The following is a 26,375-nucleotide window of genomic DNA, read 5'->3' as shown; positions in this document are numbered from 1 at the left end:
CATAATAAGTGAGTTTGGGATTCATTTTTTTTATTTACTTGTTTTTTTCCAGCAAATGTAGTTACTATTTAGGAATTATAATGTCCACCAATATTCAATATTGCCTTTGTAATTCACTAGTGGCTTATTCGCCAATGACTTTGAGTAGTTGTGCGTGTCAAACATATTTTTAAGTCCGGTGATCGTTCTGTACTGCTCAACTATCGCCCAATCTCTTTAACTAATACAATCTGAAAACTACTGGAACATATCATTCACACTCAAATCATCAACTATTTTGAAAAACACACTATCATCTTTAAAAATCAGCGTGGTTTCTACAAAACATATTCTTGTGATACCCAGCTCGCCGGTTTTGCACATGACCTGCACTCATCACTAGACTCTGGTTTTCAAGTTGATGCTATCTTTCTGGATTATTCAAAAGCTTTTGATTGCGTTCCCCACCACAGACTTGTACTAAAGCTAACCCAACCTAACATTCACTCCAACGCTATTTCATGGATTAAAGAATTCATTTCGCACAGAACACAGTACATAGTCGTCAATAGCTCTCATTCTAATTACGTGACTGTAACATCAGTAGTCCCTCAGGGTAGTGTTTTAGGTCCCTTGATTTTTCTAATCTATAGTAATGATTTGCCTAATTATGTGTCTTCCCATATGTGTTCTCCCATTATGTGTTCTCCTAATTATGTGTCCTCCCATATTAGACTATTCGCTGATGATTGTGTACTATACCGTAATATATCTAGTAATGCCAATCGTGAGCTCCTCCAATCCAACCTTGTCAATATTAATACTTGGTGCATCTCACTGTAATGATCCTTAATGAATCCAAAACAAAGTTAATGTCATTTACCTTACACAAAACCTGCATACCAACATCTTACATTTGAATAATACCGAATTAGCTCTTAGTAGTTATTATAAGTACCTTGGTGTTCCCTTTCAATCAGATATCACATGGCATTATCACATTGACGTCATCCTATAGTCTTATCAAACATTCCCTAAAAAATGCCCCTCCCTATCTAAGTGAGCTTGCCAAATAAACGCTTGTTAGACCTAAAATCAAATACGCTTCAGCTATTTGGGACCCAGTTCAAGCCTATCTTATCCAGAATACTGAATCCTTCCAAAGCCATGCTGTGAGTTTTATTGTTTCAGATTACTCACGTCATTCAAGAATCACTGCACTAAGAAATGGTGCCCAAGTTCAACCATTATTCCATTGTCGCGAAGGAGCTTGCCTTTCGCTTTTTCATAAACTATACCATCATTCAATTCTTTCTGATGATTTCTTTCAGCCCCCTGCAGCCATTTTTCCTCGCTGCGATCACCAGTACAAGGTCAAACGAGCCATATGTCACACTCATCGTTTCACTAATTATTTCATACCACACACTATCATTGAACGGAACCCTTTACCGTCTCACGTAGCTACCGGAAAAAACAAAGAAATTTCACGATCTTCTACGCACTGACCGTATTACCTAAATGTGGTGTCGTCTTACATGATTTTTTTAATAGCGTATCTCTTTTGTTAGTCTCTGTGTACGTCCTTGTAGATTTCATGTATTTCATGTGCCCTGTTTCAGAAGGCATTCAGTAACTGCCTTCTATGCTTGCACTTCTAGCTTTTTTTACCACTTGTGTCTATAGTTCCTTCAGTTCCTAATTTCAAAGTATGGTGTACTTTGCATTTATTCCTTTGCCATTGTTGTTGTTGTTTTCTTATCAAATGTATACCAGTCAATTGTCAAGATTGTACTTTGTTACTGTTACTTTCACTAAATTATTTTCCAATTTATTGTTATATGTCCCCCTATGTAATACCCTTGTCGAGGGCCTTCAGGGATATTTTGAAGTAAAATAAATAAAAAAATATGCTGAGGGAATCAACGAGTAACGTTGACCATGCTCTGGCAAATGTGCATTCAACTGAATGGAGGCTATTCTTCAAAGAATGTTAAAGAGTAAATAATCCGCTTTCATTCATATTTGCCATAATTTTGCCATACAGAACAATATTTTTGACTCGCCTCTGTATTTTAGAGCCAGTTTTATTTAAAAAAAAAAACATTTTCAAGCAAGAAAAAAATTAATTAAAGTTCTGCTTGTTTCGGGCTTCTTCACAAAAGTTGCATCACTTTATTTTGGCTTATTTTGTGATGATTATTTGCATGTTAGCTCAGTAGTATCTGGCAACTCTGACTCAGACTCGGGTAGAGCCATGAGCCTGAGTGTGTCCATTAAAGTAATATGTCGGTCACTTACAGTCCTAGCGAACCCGACGAGGATAATTTTGGTGAGTTTGGGTCCGAGAGAGTCCTCAGATCAACATATATTTTTTGGGTGAGTCCGAGTGAGCTCTAATTTTTTTTGCGGATTAATGCCGAAGGGCCAAGGCATCGTTTTGTAGTGCAGAGAACCAATCGACAATGTAGGTGCAACCTAAAATTGACCGTAGGCAAGTTTGTGTCACTTCGCGTGCGAGCAGGATTGAAAAGATGCAGGAGAGGGGCGTGGGAATCATTTTCCAAATGAAGCATCTGTATAATTTGGTAAGCTTCTGGGCAATCTGAGCAAGTCTTTGCATTGAGAACATAGGCACTGACAAAGCAAGCCACTGACAGCAGATGGAATTGGAAGCTCCTCCTCCACAGTGGTGCCTGTAGTGGCAGCTACTGACTCTGAAGCAAGTCTACCTGAAGTTTCGTTACCAGTAATCGAAGTATCAGAACACTTTGCTACAAGTGTAAGCAAATGTGCATATGAACTTAAGCGAGTGCCAGTGAGTTTGAGTACACATAGGGACGTGAATGTGAATGAGCATTAGTCAGTGTGAACGAACATGAGTATGAAAGTAAAAGCAGAATCCTTCAATGCTTTTCTGGTCACGAAATTCTGCCCGTAGTTGCATACAGCGACAAAAGCCGCCGATAGGGTCGCCGCGGTCAAAGAGAAGGAATCCGTCACGCGCACTTCTTTCGACTGACTGCTCTGCCGATTTGAGGCAATGGTGTATCTAGCACCAAACCGCAATAAGTCAACTACCACTCATACTTCACCTGGCGTACAATGTGGCTGTTATATACGCATGTGAAAGACTTACTTTCACATATTTTTTCAAAAATATCAAGGCTGCTATGGATCCAGTCGTGCTGGACACAGCAATATTCACTGCATGTATTGTTCCAGTGCGGTTCCTAACCTCAGGCATTAGAGCATGAGAGTACTTATTCAGGCACACTATATTTAGACAGGCTTCTGAAACAGCAGAAGCCCAATAGACCCACTAATTTGCAAATGAAGCCTTACAGCGAGAGCAGAGTTAGGGCCAATTGCACAATTTATAATCAAGACATTTACGGCACAGTACATGGCTGCAGTACCAAAAAGAAAAGCTCTACATTCTTGTGTGTTTACAGTTTATAAAAGCTAACTTCACTCCGCTGTCACCTAACACGTAGAATTGGCAACACTTAAAATCGGAAATGACGAAGCTTTCTCAAGGTAACGTCCGTGTGCAGCACCAATACATGCAGGGTCTATAGGGTCTATAGCTTAGCCTGAAGTCTGAGCTTGCAACCACGTTCCATCCATTTCCAACATCTGACTTTGACTACAGTCAAACCCACTTATAACGATCCCAGATATAGCGATCTATCAGTTATAACGGCCATATTTTGGTGTACTTACGATTTTCCTATGCTACCCTTCGAAACTGAGTCCACATGCAGCGAACATATTTTCGAAAGCCTCCTATTTTTACAACCAACACTTCTGAAAAGAGCAATAACGAGGTGGCCAGTGTCAATGATCTGACCATTTTGACTCATTGCCGGCAACCCAATCACAGTCATCTGCAGATATCTGCATGACGGAGTGACGGCAGTATACAAGCGGCACTCTCACACGTTGCTTACATCTCGCACGTTGCTTACAAAATTCATCTTCATTGTGTTAGATGAACAGACTACTCGCTGCACCCGAGCAGCACTATCCCGGTTGAATCCTGCATGAAGAAGGTACAAACGTGCGCATGCATTGGACTGCAAACAACCCGGAATGCAACGGCAAGAGGAGAGATGATTGATTCAACGGCGTGATACCACGCTTCAGTGAAACGGCGTGAGTTTATTGCGAACATGGTTTCATTCACTGATGAGTCAACGGGTGTCACTTAACATGCAGAAAGCCCTGATTTGTCAGTGGAGGGGTTCTTAGCACTCTTCAATAAAAAAACACACAAAAAAAACCAGTTTGTCCACTAAGTGCACGTTTATATGGGTGAGTCCATATAAAACGAACTACCGATATAACAATCATCCATCGCGGCATTTTCCAGTTCGTTATAAACGGGTTCGACTGTACTACATGTTACGTGGGCAATATTGCACGAACGAAAGTGCGCCGCACTTTGCATTGTGCAGCCTCATAAGGGCACTCTGGTATCGTGACACCTTCACAAATCACAACATGTGTTACTTTGACAGCCTAGATGGACTACATTTGTACCATGTTATGGAACGAATTTCTTTATGAGGACTGCTCACAAGGCAGACTTGATTAAATGAAATGAGGCTGTATTTCTCTAATCTAGAGAAAATAGGCACATGTGTTCATAAGCAGAGCTCAGCTGCGCTTTCAATTTATTCAGGATGTGAAAAATTAAACATGGGTAAAATATTCAAAACATGTCAAGGTGAGCAAGCGCTAATCGAGTCCATACTTTTTTATAATTGCTTACTTCAATGAATATGTTTAAAAACATCACAGTGTCGAGAAACTAATTTACAGTAAATGAAGCAAGAATGCCATGATTTATAAAGAAAGAGAGAGAAAATACTGAAAAATAACCTTGAAAAAACAGAAAGCTATGAACGACACTTTTTCTAGTGTATAAAAACTCTGTGCAAGGCCAGTAAATGATGGCAGCTAGCTATTGAAAGAATAAAAACAGAACAAAGTGATGTAAATAAAGAAGTCCTTAGCTTAGTTGATATTAAGTCAATCGAAATAGAAAAAAGAAAACGTTTTTAACGACTGCAAAGAAAAAAATAACTCAAAGCACCTAATAAACTGGCAAGAAATTAAAAAAAAACTAGGAAGCTGCAAAAGAAACAGCAAAAGAACATTTTTCTCCATTCATTATAAATTCGTCAGTCCAAATCTTTCTTGCACACTCCAACGTGTTCAGAATCGTCGCCACTCATCGCCACTCAAGCCAGACCAACCACGAAAAAACCGTATATCGCCCTAAAGCTCACACTGTCACCTATGCATTCTCCTTTTTCAACCTGACATCAAGACTGGAATGACCTTCCCACGAAAGCAGTGCTTCAATCGGACCCAACCATGCAGGACAACAGGGCAGTCCAGACACGACCCCACAACAACATTGTTGTCTTCATCTCTTCTGCGTCATTTCTGCACCCATGCCTGAGTTACCTTTCTATACCCGTGACATTACCCCGGGCGGCAAAGCACCGTCCCTGTGCCTGCTGTTATTAGACGGACGGGTCACTGTGATAGGGCTTCAGGCGAGAAACATGCACAATGTCACTTCTGGATGTAACAGTGGGGTTCGTAGTAGGAGAAATTTCATAGGTAACAGGTGTGACTTGGCGCACAACTCGGTAAGGCATAACGTATTGCGATAAAAGTTTCTCGCACAGGCCAACACGACGGGATGGCAGCCATAGTAGCACGAGAGAGCCCGGAGAAAAATCGACATACCTATGTCGGCTGTCGTAGAGCAACTTTTGTGCTCTCTAGGACGATGAGAACCTGGCGCGGGCTACTGTACGTGCGATCAGAGCACGGGAAAAATGGCATCTTGTGCGTATGATGTGGTGGATGGAAGGTCATGTGCAAGCAGGGTATTGAAAGTAAAAGCAGGGTATTGAAAGGTAGTAAGGGATCATGGCCAAAGAGAAGATAAAATGGTGAATGACGTAAATGGTGAATGCGCAGATGACGTGGGACGATGAGCAAAAGTTTCGCGCCATCAGGCTGTAAGTTGCGGTGGTACAAAACGTTGTTTTGAATAAAAAATAGGCTCAGTGAAGGGTCTTAATAGCTGAATTGAAGACGGTCAATCATCGACAGCAGCAATGAATCTCGACGCTGTTCGTCGGCTATTTGCAGAAAATCTGTTATGGCTAGGATGTTGGCATCAGCTTCCAACTCAGAGGAGTCGGGTGTATCAACAGGGTGTCGAGATAAGCAGTCGGCATTGCTGTGAAGCTTGCCAGACTTGTACACTACAGAGAACATGTACTCCTGCAATCGCAATGCCCATTGCCCGAGTCTTCCTGTAGGATCCTTAAGGGTTGACAGTCAGCAGAGCGCTTGGTGGTCTGTGATGACTACAAACGTGCGTCCATATAGGTGATGCGACCCTGAGGCGACGGGGAGTGGCTGGACCGGGTTCCCTGGGCGACGACATCGACGTAGGATGGTTCAGAGCGTAGCGTAGAACGGCTAGTTGGAAGGTCCTGAAGGTGGTCATCGGCAAAACGAGGTGGCGAATACTGCCCACAATCCTGTCGGTGCTCGTCTAGAAAACGTTGCCTGAAAGACCATCTGTTGCGGCAGTGGCAGGAAATGTGGCCAACGCGATGGCAAGAGAAGCATATCGATCGATCATCTTGTGTGCGCCACTCAGATGGATTTCGGTAGCGCGATGAGAACTGCGGGACTGATGCGGCAGCAGCAACAAGTGGGGCGGCGTGGTAGTGAGCATTAGAATTTTTGGGCTGTGGTGTGTGGCTCAAGTTTTGGGGAATTAAGATGCCCATGTTGGCAAACTCTTGTCGCACAACAGCCTGAATAAGGGATATCGGGGACAAGTTGTCAGGCACAGGGGGTTGATAAGCGGAAGGAGCCATGGCTTCCAGCTCCTGGCGGACAATTTTTGTGATGTCTGGAGGATTCACGAATGGACGTGGGGCCACAGGATCCTCGCAGAAAGAAGTCACAGAAGTGTTCGGGAGTGGAGAAAAACGTTGAGTGATTCTCTTGCTTTTGGCTTGTTCGAACCTTCGACATTCACTGACAATTGAGTCAATGGTGGTACAGTTCTTGCATATCAGAATGTTGAAGGCATCGTCGGCTGTGCCCTTCAACACATTGCTGACCTTGTCTAGTTCGGTCATGTCTTTGTCGGCCTTCCGAAACAAGGCGCGCATGTCTTGGATATAGGTGACGTACGACTCGGTGGAAAATTTAACTCATGACGTGAGTTCCTGCCTGGCTGCCATTTGTCGAGCAACTGACCGGCCGAAAAAGTAACGAAGCTTCTGCTTGCACACGTCCCAACTCGTCAGGTCTTCCTTGTGCGTCTCGTACCAGGCGCGTGCAGTACCTCGCAGGTAAAAAATGATGTTGGCCAGCATAAGCGTCTCATCCCACCTGTATTGCTTGCTGACGCGCTCGTATAAGGCGAGCCACTCGTCAACGTCAGTTGTGTCGGTGCCGCAAAATGTACCTGGATCGAGATGATGGGAAGGGATCACAGGTGACAGAGCAGATATAAACTGAACGGCGGCGCACTGCCTTCAGGCATTGTGGCTGGACGAAGCTGACGTCCGCTACGGAAATCCAGAGTCGGATTGTTACCCAGCACTTCCACCAAAAATATGTAAAGGGGAGTATTTAAAAAGTTATAGCCGGTTGGGCTAACACTGCACACAGTGTGCAAGAATGCAGGACAATAGGGCAGTCCAGATACGGCCCCACAACAACATCGTCGTCTTGATCCCTTCTGCATCATTTCTGCACCCGTGCCTGAGGTACCTTTCTATACCCGAGACAATATCATAGAACTGTTGTCGTAGATATGCCCACCACTCATGTAAAACCCCTTCTCTAGGAGCCTTTGAGGTATAATAAATAAACAAACAAATAAATAAATAAATAATTAAATCGTAGGTAAATCCAACAGCTTTCTGTTGCAGTATTGCACGTTCCTGATCATCCATCTCATTGCCATCCCTAGGCAAACTGAACAACACCTTTTTGCTTGTACATCTGTATACAGAGCAACAACCCAGTACACAGCATGCCTTGGGCATCATCATTCACGTACAACATCCGTAGCGTTGCATACAATGCTCATAGCCGTCAGCCACATAAATTCAGAAAAATGAGGTGAACTGAATGCTTATTCTGTAAGATTTTTCAGGCCCCTAGCTCCCCCAATGCAGCGACGCTCTTCTCAATGCCCCCTGCACACTCCTAGCGCCACTGCACGGTCACTGCAATGACATAGCAAGCTCTCCCCATAGCATTACAAAGGAGTTTCCTGACCAGAAAAGCATTGAAAAACTCTGGTAAAAAGTGAGTGGTAATGAATAGCCAATTTTATTGTACAAGCTAGCTTGACCATGTCCCAAGCACGTCTAGAAAGCGAGGAGATCTTTAAATCTGTCATTACTGCTAATAAACATCATCACAAATGAGCTACAAGGGCCCCCTCCTAACACTAGCAGTTCAGGCAGCAAAAAAAAAAAACAATATGATTAATTACTTCAAAGAAGCAATATGCTTGTTAGTAATTCAGTAGACTAATAAGTTTGTAAAGAGAGAAAAAGAAAAAGAGATTTATTAAAACAAGAAGAAACCACAGGGTCTTTCGAAGGCTATGCGCATGGGTGGAGTCTTCAGTTCAAGAACCCATGAGCAGCAGCCACCCTACATGTTCTCGCTGCCAGACTGAACTGGGGTTAGGAGTTCACACTTGACAGTGAGGTTCGTCTATGTTGTATGGCAGCGGATTGGAGGGCTGGCACTCGTGAGCTGACACACTGAAGTGTCATAGTAGAGCATAGCCGGAGAACTGTGATTTGGACATTGTAGCTGGTATGGTGTGGGGAAAATTAAAGGGGTACTGACACAAAAATTTTGGTCTCGCGTTTTTCTGCTGCAATGCGTTGCTGGGGGCCTGTTAGTCAGGACACGACACATCGTTTGCTGCAGCACGCAACAGATAAATTACTGGCCCCCTCATTATCAATCAGTCTCAGTTTCGTTTTGAGAGAGTTATAAAAACTGGGTGAAACTGTCGCCACCTAGCGTGTTCAGCTCCTGACCACGTCAGCACACGAAACTGTGACGCACTTCCGCACGGTCCGCATCAAAATTACCTTCGAATAGGAAACGGGACTGGAATGTCGCCAAACACATAACTTTCTAAGCGTGCGCTACGGCCACGCACTCGCAATCAGCCGCTGAGAAATATAAACTTCGAGAACTAACGCGGCAAAAAAAAAATGGCGGCTATGACGTCATCATAACTTGTTTTCTTGACTGTAGCGTGGTGATGTGAGGGAAGTAGGGGGTCACCTCGAGGTCACCTCCGAGGGTGTCTATAGCACTATGGAGATTCATTATTCTATAGCACTATGGAGATTCTTCATTTTTGATGAAATATGATGCGCATGCCAGGGGCGTAAACAGAGATAATGTTTGGGGGGGGGAGGGTCTTTTGAGCTGAAGTGAGGGCTGAGCATGCAGATGGTCATTTTGTGCTCTGTATGTCATTGCGAAAAAAAAAAATCCTGGGGAGGAGGGGAGGGGGCACAAGCTTGTTGTGCCACTCCCTGCAATGCCACTAGTGCACACAAACACAGGAATGAGAAAAAATACAGAAACATCACAGTGCATATATGTTTCTGCTTTTTTTTTCTCTCTCTCTCTTTTTTTTAGTGTCTGTGTTTGTGTGCGAGCCATATTATATAAAAAATGAGGGTGTAATTCCTGATATTGATGGCATGGATGTCTTTGTCCTTCTGTTTGGTTGTGTCTGTGTATTGTGTGTCATGAAAGTTGGTGCACTTCCTTTGTACTGCCTACATGTGTACATGCGAGCATGTTGGTGGCCTCTGTTCTTTGTGATGAAAAGAGTTAGACAGCAGAAACATGGGAAGGGAATGGCCAATCACTAAAGAATGAAATACAAAGCAAAGCTATGATAACTACGTACAGTTCTCAAAGACTTATGTTTAAGTAAAGGTTGATGAACTTGTCTTTAAGACTGTCCAAGCCCAAATCAAAGTGACTTCGTGATACATACAAATGACTCTATACTCGGTGACAACTTTCTGGAGCAGCACAGCCAAGGCTATCGAGCCCAAGCACGCCCTTTTTCACTACACTTCTGCATGTAGTCCACGAACGCTAACTTTTATATACTGTGTAGCATAAAAAAAAATATAAAAAGACAAAATATACATATTACGCTCGAAATTGTTCGCATTGTTATTAGGAAGCTTACACCGTGCAGGATTTTCGTTTTTTCCTGTTTCTAGGTTTCCGGTTTTCTGGTGTCATTTCACCTTTTTCCTGCCCCGGTAAGCAGCAATAGGGTCGCTCGGTTACAGCATGTTCAGATCGAAGCTTGCGAGTGTGTATTCATTAGGTGATCTGTGTTCATCGAGCAGAGAGAAACGAAGACAGTGGTGCGTCGCGAAATATTTTGTTTCCCACATTTTATTTCCCGAGAAAGAAGATGTGTGTGAATGATATCATCAGTGAAAGTGAGACTCTAATCACTAGAACCACTTTGGAAATTACAACGGCAACCTGCCAGTCTTCAGCAGCATCAGCTGCTTAGAAGCAAAAGCACCACTGGAAACTGTACCTAAAAGCAATGACCCTTTTCCTAGATTGCGTTGCATATGTGGTCGGCATTTCAGTTACGTAGTATTGTTTTCGATCACACTGACACCACACCCGTTGGCGTCTATGGAGAGAGTGGTTCTTTGCTCTTTGCAAGGACAGTGATTTACGATGATAAAATTACCAGTGCAAAGCTTCGCCGGGCAATAGACGCATTCATGTATATTTTGCTGCTGACCGTGCAAAAACAGCGTTCTTGGCCAAGTAAAGATTGCGTTTCATCCACTTGGATTTATGAATGTCAGACACCCGCTCATGACTGGTCGTGGCCAAGATTTTTGCTACCCATCAATGGCTTCGCGTCACCTAAAAAGATAAAGTGAGCATCTCCGGGATGCTCTCGCGTTTTCAAATGAAGGAAAACAATGACGCCGGCCCAGTATGCACTGAAATTTAGGAAATAGATTCTTTTCTTTGCGTTGGTTTTCCAATCGCCCAGTTCCTGCACGGGCGTGCCTTTTTTTTTTTTTTCTAAAATGAACCTGAACTCTTTCTTAAAGCTTCCTGTTTTTTTCTTTAAAAAATGAGATTTTATTATTGATTTCTTCCCAAAAAATGTAAGGTTTATTGTATGGTGTTCTTGAGAAAACTAAAGTAGTACATGTTGAATGTGCTTGCAAAAACGAAAGCTACATCACCTGCAAATTAACTACTTGGCGTGGTAACAAATGTGCATAAGCTCCGCCCACAAAGCTTTGGCCGTGCTGCCACAGAAAGTTGTCGCTAAGTATAGTTGTCAGGCTCGGCAGTGCTGCAAGGCAAGATTTCAGCGGCAGTAGAATCCAACTAGGAGGTGCAATAACTCTGATGCCCCAAGAGCACAAATGAGATGATGGTCATATTATACATGCAGTTGCTGTACGCTTGTACTATCTGGTAATGCATGTCTCTTTGTGGCAGTTAAAAAAAAAAAGAAGGCTACTACATATAGTGCTCAGCGGTAAGCGTGTGATGATGGGACATGGCTTGCTCAATATTTATGTAGAAATGAAGCAAGTTTTAGGATGTTAGTAGGACTTGGAAAGAACAATGTTTGGGAAGAGCAATGCTGCATTATTTTCTATGTTAGCAGTTGGGAAGTCTTTTTGTGTCTGCATCACTGCTCTTTTAGCATCAGTGGAGAGGGCGAAGTGACACTTGTTACTCAGTGCTCACTAGGTATTGACAGGATGATGTAAACAGAGAAGTATTTGAAAGAATGAGACATTGAAAGAGAATGTATTTGTTGTTCCTTTAGCAGTACAGTAGCTTGCCAAGGAGGCAGAAGAGCGTCCTCTTGAAACCATAGTAATGTGTTCTCATCGAACGATGAAAGATCAAGCCAGGAAAAAAAAAAATTGTTAGGAAAAAGCAAATATGCACCACCAAAACTGCAAAAATAAGCCACTGTCATATTTTTAGTTCACAAAAGTGCAAATACTTCTCATAGCAGGAATTCACAACACTCCGACAGGGTGAATGGCATAATGGCTCTAAAAATTGGCTTTTTGTAGCTGTAGTGCAACTACAAAGACATGTAGTGCCTACTGCAAACAATACTACATGTCAGATATAAATGCTCAACAAGGCTCCAGCTATCAATCAACATTGATGGTTACGCTATGGTGTACTGGAATGGGGCAGTGTGCCGTCTTCACAGCAAACGAATGGGAGAGCGGTGGTCGCTTTTGCGATGAAGCCACTAGTAGGGTCCCACCATCGAACGATGGGCCCGGCGTGCACAATATAAATTTTCACTGCGAAACTTATTGCAGTTTTTCAGTAAAATAGTCACACCACATGATTAAAATTCAAAGTATCTACAAGATTACAAGAAATCCAAATCACATAGATGCATTGATGAAATAAATAATGCTGCATCTGCGTAGTCCGAGCTTGCACGATTCCTGTCGCAGAACAGCAACCCAGATCATCTGCTTGTTTACTGTTTTGCTTTCAAGAAGCATAAAAAAGCACATCGCTATTTATTTGATCCATATGTACCCCTGCCAACCTATCACACTAACTTGAAGTCATGTGATGAAACAAACGTGGAAGTCCTGAAGGATAACATTATCATCGGGTGAGTTCCACGACAACCACTTGCCTGCATGAGCCAAGAGAGAAAGTAGCCGCAATGTTTCAAAAAATAATAACGACCAATGACGCTCTATTTCTTTACCCATTTTACCCATCAAGGGGACGCCAATGTCGAAGAAGGTAACTATTAATTCTCTGCAAAGTACTCAGAGTGAAGGATATAGTTTATGTGAATAAACCCCTGAATTCCTGTTGGTCTGCAAGAACTGCTATGCATAAGGCTTTTGCAAACACGGAGTCTTCCATGCACACGCTAAAAGTCACTGACATATTATGAGAGACAGACAATGACAATCGATGAGTCCTTTGCACACAGATGACCAACGACCAACTACAGCTACCAATCTTGGAGGCTTTGTAACTCAGCTTTTTATATATTACTTCAGACTGTGCTGACAGGTAGCATTGCAGTAGTACGGTGAGCTGCGGCAGCGCAGGCCGTCATCACAAAAAGAGCCATGCTTTCCACGCTGGATGACACAGTGCCCCTGTCCAGTCCAGTACCAGAACGTAGCCCGAGGGTGGCACAACACAGGGCACGTGCCCCTCCCCCCCCAAAATTTGTTTTTTCGCCATGGCAAGAGAGCGAAAAATGGCCATTTCAAGGGCGTGCCCTTCCCAAAATCAAGGTGGCACCCCCCCCCCCCCCCCTCCTCCCAGGCATAACGGCATTGAGCCCATTGTGCCACCAGGGTGGGGGGCAATTTCTGGCTTTGCGCTTGTCTAGTACACTATAGTTACGCAGCCAAACTGCTGCCCAAGCAGCATCTCAGGTGGCAATGTAAGACGAGGAAAATGTGAGAAGCCATTAGCTTGAATTAAAAGGCAGTCTTAAAAATCATAAAACCTGTGATTACCGATAAAGTCTACATCTCCAACGAGCCTTGTCTTGCCTGAGGCTTCATCCAATACCCTTGTAATGCCAACATCAATCACGCAGGCTCCATTTTTGATCATATCAGCAGTAATAAGGCCTGGCACACCAGTGGCTGTGATCACAATGTCAGCCATTTGGGCCAATGCTCTCAGGTCAGATGGACGGGAGCGGCTATGGCAGGTGGACACTGTCGCATTGCCTGGACAAGAAGAATGAGAATAAGTCCAACTAAAATACAGTGCTACAGTGCTATTTTTCTTCAGTAGTGGCATACCTAGAAATACTTTTCGGGGAGTGTTATATATGCTGCCGGTAAAAAAAATGAAGAAAAAAGAGCCTTTACCTTTACCATTTTTTCACTTTTGGAGCCAAAATGTTTTTGTCTCATTCACTGTAAAATATACTTAACAATAGCCCAAGGTTCAAGGTAAACTCATCACACAATGAGAGTTCATTGAAAAAATAAAACATGCACTCACCTTGTCCAAATAAAAACAAATATATAAGTACGTTTTGGGCCACTTTGGGTCCCTTGTTCACAATGAAGAGCATGCAAGAGGACGTGACTATTTATGCGTTGGGTGGTACAAAGTGCTCATGTATATCTTTGGGAGATTACCCCACTTCTGGCTAATCACATTTTGAGTCATTTAAATGTGCAGAAATTCTATAAGTAGCCGTGTCGACAGGTGCTCATCTGTCAAAATTATGCTTTCAGATTCCCAGTCGATGGTGTGATTACTGTTTCGGTGAAGACCCTCCAAGGCCTTCAAACTTGCATTGCCTTTCATAATGTTGTTCTGGTACTGCTGTATCCTTCTTTTAAAATTCCAAGTTTCAACTAAGTAGTATGTGTCACTATCTTTACACGGCATCTTGTAGATAAACCCTGGAAATTTTGAGCTTTCGAAATGATCTTTCAGGCATAGAAGCTTCTGCTTTAGTTTGTCGGTCGGAACACGTGCGATTTTAACACCGTATGTGCCAAACATTCTTGCAAGTGCCTCACTGACGCCTTGCATGTAAGGGACAACAGCACATTTTGGCCTGTCGTCTACACCAGCGTCTTCAGGGTAAGCACCTGAAGACCACAATAGTTCAGTCCTCAAGAGCTTTGAAGGGTAGTCATTGCTGCAGAGGTCCTTCCTTATGGAGCTCACACTTGATTGTGCAAACCAGGCTCAGAGCAAATGCACATTATGCGAAAGAAGAGAGCACTCTGCGCATCCTATAGGTTAAAAATGCTCCATTTCTGCTGCTCTCTTTCACTTCTTTCGGTATCATTTTCACTTCCTTTGGTGTCACATTCGTGTTGTCTGTGCATCCCTGTCAGGTGGCTTAAGTTCAATGTCAAAGCAATCGAATGACTATCATAGATCAACCTCATATAGGGCATTTCTTTTTATGTAGTATAGATATAAAAAATCCTATGACAGTCAAGCATCTTTCATCTCACACACAAGCTCTACATCATTGCAGAAATACTTTGCTGCACCTAAAAGAGCATTGCAACAATAAATTAACAAATACTTGTAATTAACCTATTTACACCATTGCAACAATTAATTAACAGATACCTGTTAATTACCCAATTTATTTATTAACTTGGCAGCAGTTGTTTACATGGAAAAGTAATAGCACCCTATAATTTTTGGCAGACCATTTTATAAAGGTTCTGAAAAACATGTAATTTGAGATACTGCTGATTAAAATTCAAGGCCCCGATCCCAGCCGTATCGAAACTGGTTTCTCAGGAAATGTGGCCCCTGTGTTACACCAGACCAGACCTTCACGTGACAAACTTTGAAAAAGGCACATCACCACAGAATTAGGTCAGGAATTATGGCAGTATGTCCTAATGACAGAAGTGGACCTCTTATTCTTTTCTTTACATGTTATGTTTCATGCATATCCAGTTCTAGTGTGCTGTACCCAAGAAAACTGCAATTTATGCCTCTGTTTTTTTGTCTTCACTGCAGAGTGCAAAACTAGAGAGAAGCCACTGTGGTGCTTTTTGCATACAAGCGACCACAGTTAGAGTTTAGGAAAGAAACTGAAAAGCACCACGCCAAATGCAAAGAATAGGTGGTCCATTTATCTATTTGAGATGACTTGCTATTTTTATTGACCAGATTGTGCTGCAATGTGCCTTTTTTCAAAGTTCGTTGCATGGAGCTCCACTCTGAAGTAACACAGGAGTTGCATTTACTGCGCAGCTGGTTTCAATACTGCCTGGATTGGACTTGGAATTCATATTTATGTCTCACATTAAGATTGTTTTTTGGGACTTCTAAAAAATGGTATGCCATAAATTCTTATGTCTTACAACTTTTCGATACACACAACTGCCCTGAAGGTAATAAATTAAAAAGTTAAATGACAAGTTGGTTATATTAATAATTTTATTGTACCTTTAGCTGCAGCAAAGTATTTCTGCCTCGATGTAGAGTTCATGTGAGAAGCAAAAGTGCTAGAATGTCATAGCATTTTTATTTAAAAAAGTCTGCATTGTCTTGAAAAAAAGATACCCTGCACATGGATTGCATTAGGAAAATGGTGCGTGCAAATTAGGCATGGAACACAACCATTAGATGAAAGAAGATAGTGGTTGTAGAGGCACGCACCAGCAATAGAAATACTGCACAGCAGCAGCGGTGCAGTTATAACCACAAGTGAAGCTCATGCAATTTGAGCTGTCTGCAGTCTTCTGAGCAATACACAAGATTTGTCAGGAGGTTCTGTAATGCCTACATGATCTGAAGAAGAAAAGTCATCCTGAGGGTTGGAACGGTACTTAGTCACAATCATAATATAATGTATAAATTGGCACAGGAGAAACATGGAAAAAAAGAAAAAAAGAAAACACATCACTGGCTTAAAACTGATACATTATCAAAGGTTTCCTGAAGAATATTTTCAAGGGATTGTTCAATCAAGTCAGAACTCGAATATATTGCCTCATGAATTGATAGTCACAAAAATTTCTAAAGTTCATCAAGAACATTTGGGAGTAACAGTAATTTTAGAATTCTGCCGATTCAGTCCCCTCTTAGTTGTACATCAGAAACAATTTGCAGCACAGAAAACACAGACACAAAAGAAGACAGGAGATGACGTCCGAGCGCTGGCAGCTCCGATAAAACTGAAGACAGGCTTCTGTACAGAAAGTGAGTGCCTAAAAATCGCAACTGCGCATTCCACTTCTAAACTCTATTTGCCATGCACGACTGCAAGATCTGGTGGAGTTGTTCATAGCAGTAACTGCTTTCTGCAAGATGTGTTTTTTTGCCTAGTCCAAGGGGTGGTTTATGACTGCCTTCAGCTGTCTGTGGCCTAGAGAATACCATTAAAACATATTCATAGCTTGCCTCGTTTTTTCTGACTGTTTCACTAACATCAGTTCAAGCTCAAATGAACTAGTAGCTCGCATGACATGACTAAAACATGGATGTTTCAGTCTAATTGCCTTTATTACTTAAAACAACAACAACAAAAAGAACATTCAGGATTGATCTCTCTTACAACAAAAAACTATCTTCATTTGGCTGTTCACAGGGTTTTTGAAAATTCTGCTATACATTATAAAATACCTGAGCTGACAAAAAAAAAAGAAAACAACACTAGCTGATGAGATGACAATGCCTTGCTATGGCAATCCTTTCAAAATTTTATAAAAAAAATATTTACTTGAGTTTAATTTGTGACAATACCAAAGAGTGTATGAAGAGAGAAAGGGACAGCCAGCTTAAGACTGCTTTTACAAAGGAGGCACGGTAAGAATTTATAATTTTCCAAATGCAGTGACGAAGTATAATTTAATGGGGAAAATTGCGCCGACTGGAATTCTTGGCAAAAAGGCACTTGCACAAGCACTACAGGCAAGTGAATACCAGCGTGTCAGATTATTCCTATTAAGTATGTTTAATTACGAGCTGATGGGGCAAAGTGAGCCAGGGAGACTTTGGGTTGCCTACGATTTGCCATGATGAGCGATGGCGTAGTGGTTAGAGCATCCACCTCGCACGCAAGAGGTCCGTGGTTCGAATCCCGGTGCTGCGCAGTTCCCAACTGGATTTAAAAAAAAGCCTGGGGTGCGGCCTTACCGGTGACCACCACCGGTAACGCACTCCCTAACCAAACGAGGATTGGCCACCCTGGTGCAGTATCTGGCCACTACCTCCCACATGCATACGTCAAATAACTCACGGCCCTCAGTCCCCAGCAGCTGCGAAGCAACTGACCACGGCGGCGGTCAGGTCTGCAACGCAGAAGAGGGTGCTAAGAATCTCTGGATCCGGACAGGCCGCCATTTGAACCTGAACTTGGCAATGTTTAATGCTAGAACCTTATCTAGGTAGGCAAGTCTAGCTGTACTATTCGAGGAGCTGGAGGGTGTTAAATAGAATGTAATAGGGCTCAGTGAGGCTAGAAGGAAAGATGAGACTTATACACTACTATAGAATGGGCATGTTCTTTGCTTTCGTGGGCTGGCTGACAGAAGAGAACTGGGCGTGGGGTTCCTTATCCTCAGAAATATAGCTGTAAACATAGAGGAATACTATAGCATTAATGAAGGGTGGTAGGTATCGTAATTAAACTCAATAAGCGATACAAAATGAAGGTGATACAGGCTTACGTGCCTATATTCAGCCATGATGATGCGTCAGTTGAAAGCTGCTATGAAGACGTGGAATTGGCAATGAATAAGGTAAAAACACAGTATACTATACTGATGGACGACTTCAATGCCATGGTACGAAAGAAGCAAGCTGGAGACCAGGCAGTAGGAAATTATGGCATCGGTACTAGAAATGCCAGAGGAGAGCTATTAGTAGAATTTGCAGAAGGTAATAATTTATTGATCTTGAATACCTTCTACCGAGAACGAGGGAATCGTAAGTAGACATGAAGGAGCCCTAATGGTGAAAGTAAGAATGAAATCGAATTCATATTGAATGCACACCCAGGCATCGTGCAGGATGTGGAAGTGCTTGGCAAGGTACGATGCAGTGATCATAGAATGTTATGGTCTCGAATTCGGCTAGACTCGGAGGAATGACAGAAACTGATACACAAGCAGCCAATCAATGAGCTAGCACTGAGAGGGAAAGTACAGGATTTTAGAGTCTCGCTTCAGAACAGGTACTTGGCTCTTATCGAGGAAACCAGCCTTAGCGTTGATGCAATGCATGATAATCTGACGCGTATCATTACAGAGTGTGCAGTGGAAGTTGGAGGCACGGTAGTTAGACAGGACACTGGCAAGCTTTCCCAGGAAACGAAGAATCTCATTAAGAAGTGTCAAATCATGAAAGTCTCAAGAACAACAGACAAAATAGAACTGGCAGAGCTTTTGAAATTGATTAATAGGCGTAAGGTATGCAATGTAAGAAGGTATAACATGGAGAGAATTGAACACGCTCTGAAAAACGGAGGAAGCGTCAAAGCAATGAAGAGGAAACTTGGGATAGGCAGAAATAAGATGTACGCACTAAGGGACAAGGAAGGCAAAATAACTACCAATATTGATAGTTGAAAAGTGGAGGAGTTTTACAGAGAGCTGTACAGTAGCCGGGGCAACCACGACCTTAATATAAGAACTCGCAGTAACCCAAATGGCATCCCATCATTAATGACTGAAGAAGTCAGAAAAGCCTTGGAGGAAATGCAAAGAGGCAAAGCTGCATGTGAGGATCAGATAACATCAGATCTGCTGAAAGATGGAGGACAGATTGTGTTGGAAAAACTAGCCACTCGTTTACGAAGTGTCTCCTGACAGAAAGAGTACCGGAATCTTGGAAGAATGCTAGCATTATCTGAATACATAAGAAAGGAGATGACAAGGACTTGAAGAATTACAGGCCAATCAGCTTGCTCTCCGTCGTAAACAAGCTATTTACAAAGGTAATCGCTAACAGAATTAAGACCACAGTAAAGTTCAATCAACCAAATGAACGAGCAGGATTTCGAACAGGCTACTCAACAATCGACCACATTTATACTATCAACCAGGTAATAGAAAAATGCTCAGAATACAACCAACCACTATACATAGCCTTCAAAAATTACGAGAAGGCATTTGATTTAGTAGAAATATCAGTAGTCATGCGGACACTGCGGAATCAGGGCGTCGACGAAGCATGAACATCCTCGAAGAAATCTACAGGGGATCAACTTCCACCTTAGTGCTTCAAAAAAAAAGCGAGAAAATACCAATCAAGAAGGGTGTAAGGCAGAGGGATGCAATCTCCCCACTGCTATCTACTGCGTGCTTACAGGAGGTTTTCAGAGGTCTAGAATGGGAAAAGTTAGAGACAAGAGTTAATGGAGAGTACCTTAGTAATCTAAGCTTCGCCAGTGGCATCGCATTCCTGAGTAACTCAGGGGACGAATTGCAACTCATGATCACGGAGTTAGACAAGAAGAGCAGAAAGGTACGTCTTAATATTATTCTTCAGAAAAGGAAAGTAATGTACAACAACCTTGGAAGAGAACAGCACTACAAGATAAGTAATAGTCCACTTGAATTTCTAAAAGACTACGTCTACTTAAGACAGGTAATAACCGCGGAGCCGAACCACGAGATTGAAGCAACTAGAAGAATGGGGTAGAGCCCATTCGGCAAGCACTCTCAATCAAATCATGACCGGTAGATTGCCACTATCCCTCAAGAGGAAGGTATAAAACAGCTGCATCTTGCCGGTACTTAGCTATGGAGCAGAAACCGGGAGACTTACAAAGAGGGTTCAGCTTAAATTGAGGACGACGCAGCGAGCGATGGAAAGGAAAATGATAGATGCAACATTAAGAGACAAGAAGAGAGCAGAGTGTATCAGGAAACAAACCGGCGTTAAGAATATCATAGTTGAAATCAAGAAAAGGAAATGGACATGGGCCGGGCATGTAGCGCGTAGGCAGGATAACCGCTGGTCATTAAGGGGAACTGACTGGATTCCCAGAGAAGGCAAGGGGGTTAGGGGGAGACAGAAAGTGAGGTGGGCAGAAGAGATTAAAAAGTTTGCGGGTATAAAGTGGCAGCAGCAAGCACAGGACCGAGTTGATCGGCGGAACAATAGAGAGGCCTTTGTCCTGCAGTGGACGTAGTCAGGCTGATCAAGAAGAAGAAGAAGATAAATGGCATGTTTGCGCTTGGCGTTGGTGAACTTAATGTGAGTGACATATGTGCAACTGCAGTCAATGAACTACCGAGTGCTACTGGTTTCGATTTAAAGAAAGGAGGATTTTTACGGTTGCTGACCAAACTTCAATGTTTTTAGTGAAACAACATGCTTGTGAGACATGTGCCCATTCTCTCAATGCAACTTTGTTAGGCAAATCGTCTGACCAATGATTGAAGACAGCCTGGTGATTGGTCTAAAGATGATTTTTTTGTATGACCCACCCCTATTAATTAAGTGGCAGTGACAATCTCTCACACACAAGTGAATCATGCTCTAGAAACTCTTGAACCATGGAGAACATGATTTACAGGGCTATTGACGACAAGTGCTTGATAACGTCCCAGCTGAGTTGACAACCTACGGCTGCAGGATATTCTGAACTCAAAAAGACACACAGCGACAAAAAAAAAGGACCGAGATTCTGCCACACATACAAGCAACGACAATAACAGGCACCAAAATGGACTAACTGCCGCTTTTTAATATTATTTCTATGATTTTTGTGAAGGGCTGTTATATCTATGATGATGCAAGGAGGTTTGAGATGAAACACATGCAAGGAAATCTTATAGACAATAAAGAATTCAAGTTTAATGTGATCAATGATTTTGGGCAAAGAATTTGGAAGTTATCCAGATCTACTGCAACATATTTTAAAGTATCAAACACATGTAGTACTAATAAAATTTTCGGTACTTGCATACAATATGATCATATTTTATAGAAGATAACACCACCATCTATCATATTTACTCGCATAATATGCACACTTTTTTTCATGATTTTGGGGCTCCAAGAAGAGGCTGCACAAATTGCTTGAGGATTTGCCGACTGCATACAAAATTATGTGCAATAGTACTAATGCATGCAGCATAGAATTTACAAAAGGTTAAAAAGTTGGGGCACGAATGAAGTGCACTTGTTTATTTTAAAGAACTAGCGTGTACCTAAACTAGTCAGATCTGGTCAAGCGCGGTCTTGTCCGAATCACCGATTGAAAGGCTCGATTGAGAAGCGTCATCACAGCTGCTGTCACCGCCCTTCCAAAGTGCATCGCCCTCGGTTCGGTTCAGTGCGTTCGAATGTCCCATTTTCTTGAAGCTCTTCTCGACAATGCAAGGGAAAACTAGGTCCCACGACACAGGGATACCGAAAACCTAAGCGTTCACACATAACTGAGGCCTGCAACGGGCAGGAAACTTGTGTTAGCAAGCGCAGACTCTTCTGCTTTCTCCTGTACCGATCATCACACGTTGAAGAACTTCACATCGAAGTGCATGGTGGTGGCATGATTACTATTTTATTCAGTAGTTTTTATAATAGTGAGCTTGAATTTTGTCGTATGTATAATTACTGTAGCCCATCGCAAGAGAAGAGTAAGATTGTGGTGGATGGATGGCAAAACCTAAACTTACAAAGTTAACAAAGCATGTGTTGAAGTGTGAATGCAGAGAACGAGAAAAACAGTTGGCGCGATAGGCCCGCGCTTCCGGAGCCAAATGTTATCCGTGCCGTGACATGAGCAGGCATGCTCACGGTGGTAGAGATGGGGAGATAGAGGAGGGAAAACTATGGAGGAAAGAATTGGGAGAACGCTTGGGCAGTTCCGACGACCCGTCAGCCTAGACCCATCAATAGGTTTGTGCGTTTGGGTACCGTGTTCTAGTAACCCTAGTTTGGGGGAAGTCATTGGAAGAAGGGACTTCATGATCGCAGCTCGTTTGACTGCACTTACCTGACTGGCGGGGCGCGTGCCTGGCGCACCCGTCCAAACAATCCGAAGGTCCAAAGTTTTCATCCACGCACTGGCAAGCTAGCTTAGGCGGGTCAGGGAGCGCAAAATATGCGAGTAAATATTTTTTCCGTAAAGCTTACATTATATTAGAGGTGTGCAAATTATGCGAGGGCACAAAATATGCGAGTAAATACGGTATATGATATACTTCGTAACTACGGAAGCGAAAAAAACAAGGACAGAAAAGAGCGCTGTTGATAGGTCTCACAATACCAGTGCAACGCTGTGAGAAAATTATGAGAGAGATAAGTTCGTCAAGCTTGTTTTGCATGCCGTGCGAGGAGAAATGGACTCTGAAAGGTTTTAAAAACGCACACCTTCTGTCAACGTGTTTCGAAATGTGTTAAAAACATTCTGTCATAAATGTATTTATGAAAGAACACGGAAAGAGAGCTAAAATAAAGGTACATGAACACTGACTAATTGACAAAACAACTAATATGAATTCTGTAAGGAAAGTCCGAAGACCTCACAGTGTGGCCGAAGGCATGACAGACACTGAGGTGCAGGCTGGTAGGTGGTGAAAGATGCTGTGGGATGGCCCACATCCCGAAGTGCGACACTGTGGCAATGATGGTGCTTGTAGGGTGGGTCCGATTACAGAGCAGTCAACCCGCATTGGATACGTGAGGCTCGGCGCAACCGTGCCTATTAGCCAGGCCATGTCCGTCACTGTGCTGGGTGGCTGACGGCAGAGACGCCTCGCCAAGATCCATAATGTCTTTGGCAAGGAACAAAACAGCAGGCCAAGCCGCGCCCTAAGATGCAGTACTCATGCCAGAAATGCTACCTCAGCTGGTGGTTGGACGGCAGCAGCACGGACAGACACACTCCAGGCTGGAACGTGTATTGCAGGCATCCAACGCTTCAGCCCGCTGTCTTCTGTCTGCCACTGCTTCGGCTCGTTCCCAGGAACAAAGCTTCTTGGATTACGTGGTGAAAAGCTTCGTGGCTAGGGAAGAGCCAAGGCAATGGCAGTCAGAAGACAGTGGGCCGAAGCATCGCACATCAGCAGTCCACGTTCCAGCCATCAGCAGTCCACGTTCCAGCCCGTCCGTGCTGCTGCTGTCCAATCACCAGCTGAGGCGGCAATGCTGGCACGAGTACTGCATCTTGGGGCACAGCCTGGCCTGCTGTTCTGTTCCTTGCCGAGGGCATAACAGATCATGGCGAGGCATCCCTGCGATCAGCCATCCAGCACAGCGACGAAGTGGCCTGGATAATGGTCACGGTTGCGCCAAGCATCGCATCTCGATGCTGTTCGCTGGATGGGCTGGCCAATCCCTGCATGGAGCATCGTGTCTCCAATGCGGGAGACTGCTTTCGTAGTAGAATCCACACCGTCAAGCATCATCATCACCACAGTGTCGCACGTCGAGACGTGAGTCAGATTACACAGCATCTTTCGCCACTTATTTATTTATTTATAAAGTACTGCAGGCCATAAAAATGGCCCAAGCAGGAGTGAGAGGTGGTACAATAGTAATATGACCAATTGATAGATGTACGGGTGTAGAGAAAGAAGAAAAAACACAGAAAAGAACAACAACAACGAAGGAAAAATTAAATCAGACAGGTGTACAATATATTCGCGGGTTACATAACTCACACTTCAAAGTAATTTTCTAGAAATTTTGGTACATTTGCAGACTCAAAAATATGGTGCGGCAGCTCGTTCCAGTCTGTGATTGTGCGAGGGAAAAAAGAGTACTTGAAGTTGCTAGTGCGCGCAAAGGCAGGTGTGAATTTGTAAGAATGGTATCCTCTAGTAGGACGGGAATATAACGGAGTGAGGACGTGCGAAAGGTCTATGATATTGTTTTTCTTAGATAGGTGAAAAAGAAATTTAAGTCTAGCTAGTTTCCTTCGTGTTTCTAAAGTTGGAATATTGTTATTAATTATTAGTCCTGTCGGGGAGTCAGACTGGCGGAAGCGATTGTAAATAAACCGAACAGCTAATCTTTGGACTTCGTCAAGATTATTAATATATTTTTTTTAGTGTAGAATCCCAGATTTCAGACGCATACTCTACACAAGACCGGACTATTGTGTTTAAAGCGAGGAGTTTAGTTTTAGGGGGAGATCTTTTGAGGGTGTGCCTTAGTAACCCTAATTTTCTACGGGCAGAACCTGCACCTCAGCGTCCGTCGTGCCTTCCACCCCACCGTGAATTTTTCTGACTTTCCTTACAGGACTCATATTAATTGTTTCCTTATTTAGCTTAGTTTTAGTGTTGATGTAGCTTTCTTTTAGCTTTCTTTCTATGTTCTGTCATAAACGATGTGTGTGTTTTTATTGCATCATCTTTCAGTCTCCATTTCTTTTCACACGGCATGCATAACAAGCGTGACAAACTTAGTCCCTCAAAATTTTCCTTACAAACGCCCAGTGTTGGCTTTTGTTCTGACGAGTTGAATTGTTCACCACTTAAAATAAAAACTACAGCAGTTAAGAACAATCACAGCCATAAAGTGACTATATGAGTACATTTGTGCAAAGACCATGGTGCTATTCTTTACTGTACAGAGTATGGATAAAGTTTATGGGACAAATGCTATGTGCTTGTGCTGCTACTCTGGCTGCGTGCTATGGAGCTGAAAGCCAGCGTATGTGATGTGTGTATGGGCCAGCGTCCTGTGAGCCTTAGTACTATGTGAAGGGGACAGCAGACACATTATGTAGAATATGAAGAAAAGTAAGCATGTGGCTCGCAAATGAAATTAAGATCTCATATGGTGGATGTACTGTTTACGGGTGAATGCCGAGTAGTGAGAAAGCTCCATTTCATGGGTGAGAAACCACAAGTTATCTGGATGGAAACACATACTATCTCTTCATTCATTCATATCTATAACTTTTATTGTAACCAAACACATCATATAATGTGAAAAAGTCTTTTTTAGTAAAGGGATTGACATTACCTTTGCCTATTGCTGCGTTTATAAACAAAAAAAGTGTTCAGTATTTCACGTAACAGTCAAAAGTCATTTTCCTCCACGATTTGTGTTTGGTTGATAAGAATATTTTCATGGTATTCAAGCACCGCTAACCTTCACATATTAGTACCAAATTTATAGCGTGCTCATGTTCAAACAAGATGCAGCTAACGTAAGTGAACTTATGTTAAGGTGGCGGTTAAGGAAACTAGGCAGATACAAAGCACTGGTGCTACCTGGCATAGTGACATTTGTAATGAAGCTGCATATATGCAGCTTTGACTAAGTCACCAGAAAGTCAACATAATATATCAGATGTACAGTGCTCACATATTGAAACAGGACACTCGTAGCGCGTGGCCGCCGGTGCATGTGCCGCCGCTCGTGGGTGCTCGTGGAACCAGGATGTTGCGTTGTGGTATAGAGTGAGGTCGAGAACAGCAATGAAGCAGGCTTACTCCTTTCGGTCACTAAAGAGTTGGCATTTAGTTCACGAAGTGCACACTGCCAGCGTGATGCTGCAAGGCTCGCGCGCTTTTACATGCATGCAGTTCAAATTGAGTGGACAGTGTGAACCATTTATACTGTGGCGCAAGCAGACGACGTTCTTGATCGATGCCCTTCGACAATGGGGCACGTAGGCTTCGCAAGTAAGAAACTGGATACTGCTAAGATGTCGCGCCTGAAATGCGCTCGTAGACATGATAAATAGCTGCGCAAAAGCAGATAAAGTTTGTAAAGCTTTTTGTCATAACGAAAAAGAAAAGCAGCAGCCACAGGCCTGTTTCCGTGCAGCATCGAAACAATTACTTAGTATT

The 26,375-nt window shown here is 42.9% G+C and overlaps 1 protein-coding gene across 2 annotated transcripts in view; it reads right to left on the bottom strand.

Moving 5' to 3' along the window:
• Nucleotides 1–26,375, bottom strand: part of Nmdmc (NAD-dependent methylenetetrahydrofolate dehydrogenase) — a 52,521-nt gene that overhangs the window by 12,568 nt on the left and 13,578 nt on the right. For both annotated transcript variants that reach the window (XM_037435823.2, XM_037435822.2), the window contains one exon: nt 13,626–13,844. In XM_037435823.2, coding sequence (XP_037291720.2) covers nt 13,626–13,844 — 219 coding nt within the window. The remainder of the gene's footprint in view (nt 1–13,625; nt 13,845–26,375) is intronic.

The sequence above is a fragment of the Rhipicephalus microplus genome, chromosome X, assembly GCF_043290135.1.
Source record: "Rhipicephalus microplus isolate Deutch F79 chromosome X, USDA_Rmic, whole genome shotgun sequence".
NCBI lineage: Eukaryota > Metazoa > Arthropoda > Arachnida > Ixodida > Ixodidae > Rhipicephalus > Rhipicephalus microplus.
The sequence above is the reverse complement of the archived record's forward strand: the minus strand, read 5'-3'. Positions and strand labels throughout refer to the sequence as shown.